Raw genomic sequence first — 11301 nt, forward strand, 5'->3', positions numbered from 1 at the left:
GCCTGTCACTTCCTCTGGATCATCTTTGGTGGCTCGTGCAAAACCACCAGGGTTTTCCTCTCCCCTGGCACAATAGCTGCTCTATCCCCCAGATTCTGTGGGTGTCCATGATGAATAGAGTCAAACCCACTCAACCTACAGTGGACAGGTAGGATCAGCAAAAATCAATATCTGGGTTTTTTTAAGCCACTGTGATTTGGAGGTTACTTGTTACTGCAGCATAGCATTACCTATCCTGCCTAATACACACTCAACACACGGAGGGCCTCAAACTAGGCACCCTTCACGGCTGACTGTTGAATTAGGTGATGCTGCTCCAATAGGTCAGGATGAGAGACATCAGGACCTGAAGACCATGGTCTAGCCATGAGGAGGCTAGAGCTGCAATGTGGGAGTCTCCCTGCTCACTTCAGAGACCGTCTTGGTGAATACAGCTCTACAGAACACAAAGCACAGGGAGTCGGCAAGTCAAGTCATGCCCTAGAGCTACAGAGGCCATCATCCAGGCAAGAACAGCCACAGAAGCCACCGGCACAGGCATTCAGCCCACCTGCTTTCAAAACAGCCTGAAGATGACTCGGGCTCTGAGTACAGACTCTGGACACCAGAAACCAAGACAAGTTTGTTCACGCTACTCCACCCTCGACCACCCATGAAATGCAGACTTGGAGAACTGCCTGGCTGAGGGCTCAGAACACGGGCTCTGGAGTCGGTTCTGTGGGTCCCGGCACTGCTTGGCTATGGGACCTCAGTCAATTCCTCGACCTCTCTGAGCTAGAGCATCCTCCCTTGTAAAATGAAGATAATTAAACTTGGTCTCTCAGGTTTTTAGGCAGATCATGTGAGACAAGGTGCTGGCCTCACGTCCGACCCTTTATAAACATCATGGGATTTCATTACCTCTATTTTATCAGAGAAGATGATATTAGAAGCCATTTCCTGAGCTCAGGAAGGCCAGGGCGGAGGAGACAAGAGTCCAGCTCTTTAAGTATTTATTCTATTTATTTTTACACACGAGAATGATTTCCCAAGTACAGAGAAAAATAAAAAGTCATCCAGAAGAGAGGGACAATGGCAATATGTGCAGCTGCTTAGGGCACAGACCCTGGAGGGTGGACCAGGCCAGGGTTCAGAGGCTCTGCACTTAAAGACACAAGAAACAGTGGGCAAACCCTCCGCGCCTCAGTTTCCCCACCTGGGAAACAGGGACACTGTCAGAGCCTTGACCAGGGGCCTGCTGGGTGGCATTGGCCCAGGCTCTCGGCAAGATCACAACCGACGGCAGTTGGAAATCTGTGGGTCTCCGCTCTGACCCGGGGTTGCCGTGCGCCTGGAGGCTGCCCCTGAGGCTGGGAAGGACACAGCACCATCCTGGCCAGGGAAGGCTCTAGATCTGGGAAGGGAAGTATCAGTGGGTCGCAGCCAGGGCCCATCCGCTGTGGTCTCTCTGGCTGCCACAGTGAGACACACACGTGGGTTCCGTGGGGCGCCACGAGGACGAGCTAGAACGAGAGAGAAGGAGCTAGAACGAGAGAGAAGGAGCTAGAACGAGAGAGAAGGGCTGATGGGAGCCAGGTTTCAGCCAGCCCCCGGGGGGGGGGACTTCAGAAGCCCCTGGTCTCTAATAAAAGCTGTTCGTGCCCCTGAGTCCCCAGAAGGTGGAGACTGGAGACAGACGGGTCTCTTCCACCTTTCTCACGGCCAGCCCTGTGTCCCCTGGATTTTGTGGTGAGCAGAGGGAGAGCAGAGACCCCAGGCCCTGGTGCAGCCCCCCACCTGCGGTCACCTTCCCGCCCCACTCACACCTCCTCTAGTCCCCTGTCCCCCATACAGCCTTCTCTCCTTTCCAGCGCCTGTGTCCTGCTGTCACCAGCTCTCCAGGAGCCCACCCAGGGAGCCCCACCTCCCCGTCCACCTCCCACCCCTGGACGGCTCCTTGAATGCTCACTGTGAGATGGCTGACACCCCCACACACACCCGGGGCACGGAGCAAAGCTTTGCCACTTCCTGGCTGTGCCTTCTTAGGTAAGTGACTCAGCCCCCAAGTCCCCACCTCACAGGACTGCTACAGAGCCGGTGAGCACCCTGAGGTCCACCCTAGGAGGAGACCTGGCCAGATTCCGGGGCCTGAGGAGCAGACGTGAGGCCGGTCTGTGTCGGCAACAGAGAGGGTTGGTTATTCCAGAAAGGATGTGGGGGAGGAGAAGAGAAATGACAGCCTCCTGCCCAATTTTCTCAGCAGCGTTGACGGGAGGCAGGCATCTCGGTGGCAGCCGTGGGGATCGATGGGGCAGGCCGGCCTCTGCCTCTCGGGGTGACACGCGCTGCATACACAATGGCTCGAGCCTGCGTGTGGGGTACAGGATTAAAGGTGTCCATGAAGCTCTGCTCCACATGGTTGGCCTCTAGCTGTGCAGGGGTATCCGTGGCCTGAAAGAAAGAGTGTGCTCAGCTTGGCGGACCCCTGGCCCCCATTGCCAGGGAGGGATTTGGGTCATGCTCCGCTGCCAAGGTGGGCAGGGGCAGCAGGGGAGGGAACAACACTGAACCATGAACAAAACCCCTCACAAAACCCCTGGAATCTCACAGCAGAGCAGCTTCTTTACACATTTGGACACATTTGTGTATCCTTTGAGGTCAGATTTGGGTCGGCTTCCCTGAGAGACAGCCTTGTGTGTGGCACATAGTAGATACCTGTTTGCTTAACAACTGAAATCCCGCAGCTCCTGTTTACATGGCACCTCACACTCCTGGCATAGTCAGACCGTGAACATCAGGAAGGGACTGGTAAGGCTCAGAGAAGGGAAGCAACTTTTGCAAAGCTGCACAGCACAGTCTGCCCAGCGAGGCCTAGAATGGGGGGCACTGGCTCAGTGCAGGCGTCTTCTCCTCCAGCTTCTGCTCACATTCACTGAGTGTGTTCAGGGCTGCGGAACAGTGATTTTATTAGAGTTCAAAGACCATTTATTTTCTCCTAAAAATAACTGCAAAATAAATAACTGAGAAGATCCCCAAATGTTTATAAATGTATTAAAATCATGTTATCAGCATATACAATGCAGCAGTGTAAATAAGAAGGCTCCAGCCTGCCAGGCAGCCACAGGCCCGGTGTGTGTGTGTGTGTGTGTGTGTGTGTGTGTGTGTGCGCGCGCTCGCGCACGTAAGCATGTGCACTAAACAGAGTGGGAAACCGCAGGCTGGAGGGCAGGATCCCCTGGCAAATGAGCTTCTGAAGCCTTGCGATTCTGGCTGGGCGGCCGTGAACCCGGAGGATGGAGTGTAGGTCGTCTTATTAGTGTTTCAAACCAGCACCTTTCCCAGAAAACTCTCCAACTATTTTTACTCCAAAGGGGGAAAACTAGCCACTTCTCATGCAGAATGTGACAGGTTCTGAGATAGAAAAGAAAATATTCTAGAACGAACAGGAGAGAAAACATAATTTATTGGGATTCTCCTGTCTAGGCAGAGAGGATACCTTCCACGCATTCTTAAAACCCAGCCAGGAGCCTTGTAGAGCAGGAACGGTTATGCAGCGCCCAGCTCGGCGCCCACTCCACCAATACCTGTTGTCATCAGACCAGAGGACTTAATGGGACTCTGTAGCTCGCTCTACTGCAGAACAGAGCCACTCTGCCCGACAGCATCGTCCGCTAGGAGTGACAGTATCGGGCCGCCAGCGGTTTCCTGACGGCTGCGCTTTGCAGCTCTTGTATCCTGGCGCAGGACCACCAGCCTTGGGCTTCTCCTGCCGGGAGCAGGCATGTCCTCAAGTCACCAGGCATTTGGCAGCTGCTCTGCCTTGTAGGAGATGTGCTGTGGCTCCATGGGAGGGGCACAGACGGCGAGCCTGCAGACCTGGGTTCCAATCATGCCTCTACTTCTTATTCACTGTGGATCCTTCATGGGCCCCTTTGAGCCTCATCCTCCTCATCTGTAAAATGGGACACACAGCCTCTCTTGCAGGGTGGCTGTGAGGACAAAGGGAGATAAGCTGAGCATTCCCCTTGGTCTTTGGCATCAAGTAGATGCTCAATAAATGGTGCCGGCTTCCTCCCTGCTGAGGGGATAATGCCAAAGGTGTCCCCGTGCTAATCTCCAGACCTCTGAACGTGTCATCCCACAAAGCCAAAGGGACCTCGCAGATGTGACGAAGGCTTCGATCCTGGGCAGAAACAGGAAGAGTCCCACCTGTCCTTCCACGTGGGACCTCCTCGGACTGACAACCTTCAGGGTGGGGAGATGACGAAAGTGGATGGTGGTTTGTTAAAGTAAAGGTGGGAAACTAACCCACCTCCCCTCTGCCCCAACTCTCGGTGCAGACCACCCGGGCATGGGGCTGTGCCCACCATCCCCCAGACCTCCATCCCCAGAGCCTCTCTCCACCCAGTTGCCCCCAGTCTCCCCACGAACCTGGGGAACTCACTCTTCAGAGCCCACCACGCCCTTAACCCACTCTCCAGGGGACTCTGCCAGGTGAACTGGGCTCTCAGGGTGCCCCGCCACAAGGCCACAAGTCTCCACCCGCAAGGGTGCCCGGCCACGGGCTCAGACCCTGCTGCTCAGTAGTGCCCATGGACCCTCACATGGTTCTGCACGGTCCTCGGGCCTCCGGAACCGACATACTAGGTGGTTAATGAGGAGCCTCCGAGGGGCCACATGGCCTCAGGCTGGGACCCAAATCAGGTGGTGATGAGTCGCTGATCCCCTTCAAAGGCCGTGTCAGCTGCAAACACAGCCTGGCCAGAGCAGCCTCCTGGGTCACTGTTGTGGTTTAGGTATGAAGCACCCCGAAAAGCTCCTGCGTGAGTCAAGGCAGAAGGTTCAGAGGTGAGATGGGGGTTCCGAGAGCCCTCACCTGATCAGTGCACTCGTCCCCCATAGGGATTGACTGGGTGGTAAAGCAGGTGAGTTGTGCTGGGGAGGGGGGCCTGGAAGGTGTGCCTTGGGGTTTACATCTTGCCCCTGTTGAGCAGAGCTCTCGCTCTGTGTCCCCTCCCCTCCTCTGCACCCTGATGCCGTGCTCCCCACTGCCTTCCCTCCACACCCTTCCTGGTAAGGTTCCCCCCACCTTGGTCCAGAGCCATCTGGGAGCCCCAGAGTCCCACAGGAGGCCTCTGTGACCTGAGGGTCAGCAGTATCCCACCTGCAGTGAGCAGCAGGTGACCATCCAGCACAGACCCAGCAAGGTCAGCAGAGACGTGTCCTTGCAGCTCTTAGAAGCTCCCCTGGATGGCTCCTGGGATGACCTGCAGGCTGGCCACGCCCAGGGGACAGATCCCCAACAGGCCTGGCTAGGAACCTGGCTTTGCCCACTGCGGGAGTGGCCTTGGGGACTCTCCTGGCCTCAGCCTCCACAATGGAATGGGGGTAGGGGGGACAGACCTGGCCCCACAGGCCCTGAGAGTGTGTTCAGGCTGGGGCTTTGCCTCAGCAGCGCTGGGAGCCACAGTGGCCCTGGGAACAGCTGGGGGACAGGAGGGTTTTGCATTTCAAAGGGACGCTGGGCCTTGATCTCAGCCCCTCTGTGGGTTGTCAGATCAAAAGGGAGAATTTCTGCTGAGCAGCTTAGACCTGCACAGCTCAGAGCAGCTTCCAGAAGTGGCAGCAGATGCCACAGGGTTGGGGTGGAGCGAGACCAGTGGCTTTGGACAGACGCCCCCACCTGAGAGTGGTGCTGCCCACGCTCAGTACACACCCCGGGCAGTGTCCTCACGGCACCAGGGGAGGCAGGGGTGGTGGCCACCTCATGCGACAGAGGAGAAACTGAGGCTCTGAAGAATCCGTCCTAGAACGCGGGGGACTTGGCGATTGGCCCTGGAGGCCCACCCAGCACACAGAAGGGGAAACACGGGCCAGGCCATGGTCAGAGACTGGGCACCCAGGAATGATCAGGCAGGGCCCCACCCTGAGAAGAGCCTGCTCGTGGAGGGGGAGGGAGTCTTAATGTAAACTAGGAATCGCCAATTAACATGAGGTGGACAAGATGCCAGGGACAAGCGACTTCATAGAGGTCCCCAGAGAGACTCAGGAAGGCTTCAGGGAGGAGGTGGCAAGGTCAGGACCTGGGAGCCTCCCTTCCCAACCAGCCTCCTGCTGCCTCACTCCAGGAGGCAGGGAGGGCCCAGAGGCCACATGCAGGATTTGGGGTTTTAAGCAGAAACATGGTTGAATCTTTATTTTCAATAAATTCCTTGGAACTAGAAGACAGGAGCATTATAGAGAAGAGAGCTCTGGGATTTTCTCTTTTCTCTTTTTTTCCTTTTGAAAATACATTTAAAATTGCCAAAAACAAAAATGAAATTCCCTCTAATCCCATCCCCGAAAATAGTTGCTTCTAGATATTTTACTTACCTACACACACACACATATAGGTTTTTATGTAACCGAGATGTCCGCATCTCAAATCCAGTCATTTCTTTTCCCCATGAACATGGCTGAGTGCCTACCATGTGCCAGGCAGAGCCCCTGGGGACAAGGCTAATGGAAGTCCCCTCTGCTTGGTGGCTCCAGAGTCCCTCCCTGCCTGCTCTGTCATGAGGACCTTGGCAAAGCCACGCCCAGCAGCGAGAGGCCAACAGGGCTCAAGTGAAACAGCCCTGGCTCAGTCACCCGCAGGCTGTGTGCCCTCGGGCTGGTTGCTTTACTGCTCTGAATGTTAGCCTTCCCAAACGTTAAAGGGACCCCAGCCCAGCCTCTCTGCTGCTTCCCGGTGAGCAAAAGTATGAAGAGGAAGGGGAGGGGGCTATTTTGTCTCAGGTGGTCAGGGAAGGCCCCCAGAGTAGGTGGCATTTGAATTAAGATGGTCCCAGAATATAAAGGTTGAACACCCTTCAGTCCAGGGTCTCCACCCCGAATCCTCCAGGGGCCTGGGGGGTCACCTGGAGGTGACAGAGAGCACTCAGGAGAGCCGAGGAGAGGCTGTGCTCAGAGACGAGGGAGGTCAGATGGGGGAGGGCCGTGTCCATGCCAAACCTCAAGACCCTCCCGTGGGAGCAGAAACTGCCCCGCCCCAGCTCCGGGTTCAGACCAGAACTCTGGTTTTTCACGAGGAAAACAAACAAACAAACAAACAAACAAACAGATTTTTAAGTGTAAAATCCAAATTTTTAAACATTGCCAATTTGTTCATTTTTTTTTCAAAAGACATTTTGAGAGGGGCGGCAGAGCCCATGGGCTGCATCTCTGCATCTTTGCAGCATGATCTGGTCCAGCCCCAGGTAATACGTGCAGGGGCTGGGGGTGGCCAGTTCTCTTCCAGGAGAAGCAGCTCAAGTTAGTGTTGTCTGTCTGTCTCTCCTCTCCCTTCTCCCGCCCTGGTCCTCGGCATCCTCTCTCCACCTCTCACCTGTCCTCCTCCTCCCCCCTCCTCTCTCTCCCTCCCGTCCCCCTCCCTCGGTGCCCATATTTATTTTCGGAACCTCGGAATCCTTCCCAAGCCTCTGACATTTACTCTTTGGAATTAGGATAGTTTCTATTTCCCTTTCCCAGAGCGAAGCTGGTGGTAAGATTTCCCCCGGGGTTCATGCCTGCCCTTGTGGAGGTGAAGTGCCAGGCCAGATCCATGTCACCAACAACCATTGGGCACCCTCTGTGTACCCACCGACCCTTCTCAGGAGCTAGCACACTCGATCCATTTAAGAGTCCTGTGAGGCTGCTGTGACATCGGCAGGTGTCCCGGCAATGAACCACGGCTTGGGCCGGATCCCCAGGCCATGCTCACTCAGGAGAGGGGCAGGGATGAAACTCACCTGGTTCTGACTCAGGGTCACCTCTTCCCCAGCGCTGCCTTCAAGACTGGGGTTTCTCAGGTCCCCTGAAGGCACTGTGGCATCTGGGCAGAGCAGGAAGAAAGACAGTGGGGACACTCTGTGGGAGGGCAGGTCGGGAGGCAGGAGCAGAGGGCTGAAGCCTGGAACAGGAGAGGATGAGCCGGCGGCCCCAGTGGGTCAAGTATTGTTGGGCACAAATGACAGGAAACCCAGCTCATCCTGGCCCAGCCTAAAAGGAAACGCAGTGGGCAGGGTAGAGGGCAGTGGGAGCAGGTGCCACTCTCAGAGGAAAATGTCCTGGTCAGTCGGAAGGAAAATGACTGACAGACCCCTGGCTAAGCACACACCAGGCCCTACGCGCCAGCACTTTCCCGCACCGACTGGTCTCTTCTCGTGGTTCCAAAAGTACGGACTGTTATCATCTCTAGGTGACAGACCAGCAAAGTGAGGCTCAGAGAGACCGTGTAGCTCATTCAGAGTCCTGCTGGAAACACAATCTTGACCAAGGCCACCTGGCTTCCAAGTCCAAGCCTGCACGCCCCCTATGGCCTCTGTCCGAAGCCAGTCTCGCCCTTGAAGATGAGGGGTTGCCTTCAGCAGAAGAGTGGAGAACGTCCCTAAGCAGGGGCTGCCGAGGCCCGGGTGAGTGCAGCGCCTGAGGGCGGGCAGGACCTGGCAGTGTCCAGTGGGAGCCCACGAGGGCCTGGTGTGGGCTAGGCAGTAGCCGGGAGGGGACCCGTGGCCGTGCCTTTGTGCTGGTTGAACAGGAGGTGGCTGTGAGAGCCCGGCGATGACACCCCCTGGGCTGGCACCTTCCCCAGAGCTCCTTGCCTTAAGCAGCTGGGGTGAAGGTCCACTGCCTGGCCACTGGTCGGCCAGCTGCAGGGAGAGCACCCGGCAGGCTCTGCGGGGTTGAGCGGCCTGCAGCCCCGCCACCCTGTCCATCGAGACCAGATAAGAGTGAGAACGGGTCCCGTGGCCCCACCCAGAGGCCGGGGTCTCTGGGAAGTGTAGTCCCTGCCTGGGCAGCCCTTCCAGCCAGGCCTCTGCCCAGCCCTCACACCGTCACCACCCTGCCACCCTCAGAGCTTTAGTGTCCCTGGGCTGCTGCAATCAGGTGCTGCCAATCCCATGGCTTAGAACAGCACAAGTGTTGTCCCCGGTTCCCAAGGCCAGAAGCGCCCAGCCCAGGTGTCAGCAGGGCTGCGTCCCCCTGGAGCTGCTGGGGAAGCTCCATCCCAGGCCTCTCTCTGGATGTCCGGTAGCCTCAGTAGATAGATGTCCGGCCTGCCGATGGCCATCCTCCCGAGTCCCCTCACATCCTCTTCCCCAAGTGTCATGTCTGGTCCCAGATCGCCCCTTCCCCTAACGCTCACCCTAATGACGTCATTGGAACTCTGCGAGGGCCTTATTTTCCGCGGAGCTCACTTCTGAAGTGCAGGGGTCAGGACACGAAGGTCTCTTTCCTGGGGGACACAGTTCAATTGCCGCAGCCGTCATCTCCCCTCCGTTAGCAGCACTGCGGCCATTTTTATCATCATCAAAGGCATCTTGGGGGGTCAGGGAGGAGGGTGGAGAAAGACGTGAGGAGAGCCAGGATCTGGGGCTGATGGAAGTGGATCCAGTCCTCCCTCTGTCTCACCCTTCCCCAGGAGCCTTCCCGAGCAGCCGGGGCCTGTGCACGGCCCTGGAAAGGCAGGGAGTGGTGGTGGGTGCCAAGCGCCAGGCCGGGGGGCGCTGGGGCAGAGGCGGCGGGGAGAAGCTTGCCCCTCTCTCCAGACGCAAAGACCGGCCCACAGCGAGCTGAAGGCTGAGCAGAGACAGCAGCGGGACTCGGCATCTCCAGCTGCTCCTTCATGTTCCGGGTTTTGAAACCCCACGCACAGAAAGAAAAGAGACCCCATTGAAATGGAAATGTGTTATGATGGCTAAAAGGAGAGCGAATGGAAGCCGGGTCTCCTTTCAAGACACGTTTCATGTCACTTCTGAAAGGAATTCTAATAAAAACAGCCCCAGTGCTAATTGAGACCATGGAGATGAGAGATGTCACCTGAGCCTCAGGGGAGAGATGCCACCCGCAGTTGTGACCCAACCTTGGCCACTCTGGGCCTCAGGCTGAAAATGGTATCCTGGGAGGAGCCAGGCACCCCCCTGGTCACCCATTTACTGAGTGGCCCTGGGAGGTCCTCACGGGCCTCCCACAGCCACAGGCCCCCAACTGCCCTCTGGGTCCAGAAGGTAGGAGGCCCCGGGGCTGTGAGAGGAAGAAGAGGCTCACGGGGACCGATGGTGTCTGAGAACCCAGGAGGCCATCGGGGGCCTCCTTCACAGGCACTGTTAACAGGGGACCCTCCGTGCGCCCTCGCTGGAGCAGGTTGGAGGGAGGCCCCGGAGCCTCTGAGGCTGCCCACCACAGGCTGCTCTCCCTGCAGTGATTGAGGCCCAAGGGCCAGGGCAGCCCCTGACTTTTCCTCCCTTGGAGCTGCCTCCCCAAGTGCACACCGGAGGTCAGAGGAGGTCTGGGGAGATGATGGGGGGCAGAAGACACCCAGCTCTGGAGATATCCCTGTGCTGCTTTGTCACCTGGGATAGCTCATGGGTCCCACAGCAAGCCACACTCCTCACTGTGCAGATGAGGAAACCGAGGCTGGGAGGGTAAAGGACATCCCCAGGCCACACGGGGACAGTGGCAGAGCCGGGGCTTGAACCCAGGCCTCCCGGCTCCAGGGCTGGTGCCTGCTCAGCCTGGCGCTGAGGCTCCCTCCTGGGGGTGGCGTCTCTCTGCAGCCTGTGCACTCCACTCCCCTCTGCCTGCTCAAGCTGTGGTTCCCAAATCCCAGGCCAAGGAACCCTGCATTAGCCTCCCCTGGAAGCTGGCTGGATGCAGGTCCCCGGCCCATCCCCAGCTCCTGCGGGAGCACCTCTGGGGTGGAGGCCCAGCATCTGCAGTTTTTAAAAACCTTCCCGGGGACTTATGTTCAAGGCCACAAAGCTAAAACTACTGTGCTGCTCCCAGACCGTGTCTTTCTCAGTCCCCATCTACGGCCAAGGAAATCAAGTCTTGAGCTGGTGACGGCGTTTGTCCAGGGCCACCTAATGAATGAGCTGGGATTTGGATACAGGGCATCCAGCCCTGGTGTCAGTGCCGCGAATCCCTACGATAACGCGAACACTGACCTGTTTCCTGTGATGAGAATGACAGCAAAGGTCAGCACTGATGCAGCATTTACTGTACACCAAGCCCTGCTTTGAGCACCTTGCAGACTTAGGAAGCTGCAAGGACGTCCCGCAGCTGGTAGCAAAGATTTAACCCTGGGGCTTCCCACCTCAGCCCCGCTGCTCCTCTGCAGCCGGGAAACCTGTGTTAGCTTTGTGCCGCTGTGACCAAGAGATCTGACCACAACACACAGAGGAGGGAAAGGTTGTTTGGGGCCATGGTTTCAGAGGTCTCAGTTCATAGTTGGCCGACTCCATAGCTCTAGGCCCAAGGTGAGGCGGAACATCCTGGTGGCAGAAGATGTGGCAGAAGAAA

The 11301-nt window shown here is 57.2% G+C and overlaps 1 protein-coding gene across 6 annotated transcripts; it reads right to left on the reverse strand.

Annotated features, from left to right (window-relative positions):
• Positions 1-1044: 1044 nt before the first annotated feature.
• Positions 1045-8817, reverse strand: LOC308657181 (uncharacterized protein). 6 transcript variants are annotated; one of them, XR_014023870.1, is made up of 4 exons: positions 8183-8817; positions 7749-7831; positions 2110-2430; positions 1045-1502 (listed from the first exon to the last, which is right to left on the reverse strand). XR_014023870.1 is itself a non-coding variant. In XM_081308677.1 (3 exons), exons 1-3 carry the CDS (start codon positions 8712-8714, stop codon positions 2236-2238), a joined length of 810 nt encoding a protein of 269 aa, XP_081164803.1. In that variant the 5' UTR covers positions 8715-8817; the 3' UTR covers positions 1045-2235. The 6 variants fall into 6 exon arrangements, 1 of the variants encoding a protein (XP_081164803.1); XR_014023872.1 differs by adding exons at positions 2695-4224; positions 4624-4798 and having other exon boundaries at positions 1045-2430; positions 7749-8817; XR_014023873.1 differs by adding exons at positions 2695-4224; positions 4584-4798 and having other exon boundaries at positions 1045-2430; positions 7749-8817.
• Positions 8818-11301: the final 2484 nt, after the last annotated feature.

Source organism: Spermophilus citellus (assembly GCF_964194105.1).
Source record: "Spermophilus citellus genome assembly, chromosome: 9".
NCBI classification, from domain to species: domain Eukaryota; kingdom Metazoa; phylum Chordata; class Mammalia; order Rodentia; family Sciuridae; genus Spermophilus; species Spermophilus citellus.

Bases quoted from the DNA above. Each gene is read 5' to 3' on its own strand.
- LOC308657181 (XM_081308677.1), bottom strand. From the start codon at position 8,714: ATGGACAGGGTGGCGGGGCTGCAGGCCGCTCAACCCCGCAGAGCCTGC. The intron at 7,832-8,182 runs GTCCGTACTTTT...TGCTCTGCCCAG, and splicing joins GTCACCTAGAGATGATAACA to ATGCCACAGTGCCTTCAGGG. The intron at 2,431-7,748 runs GTGAGTTTCATC...TCTTTCTTTCAG, and splicing joins TGACCCTGAGTCAGAACCAG to GCCACGGATACCCCTGCACA.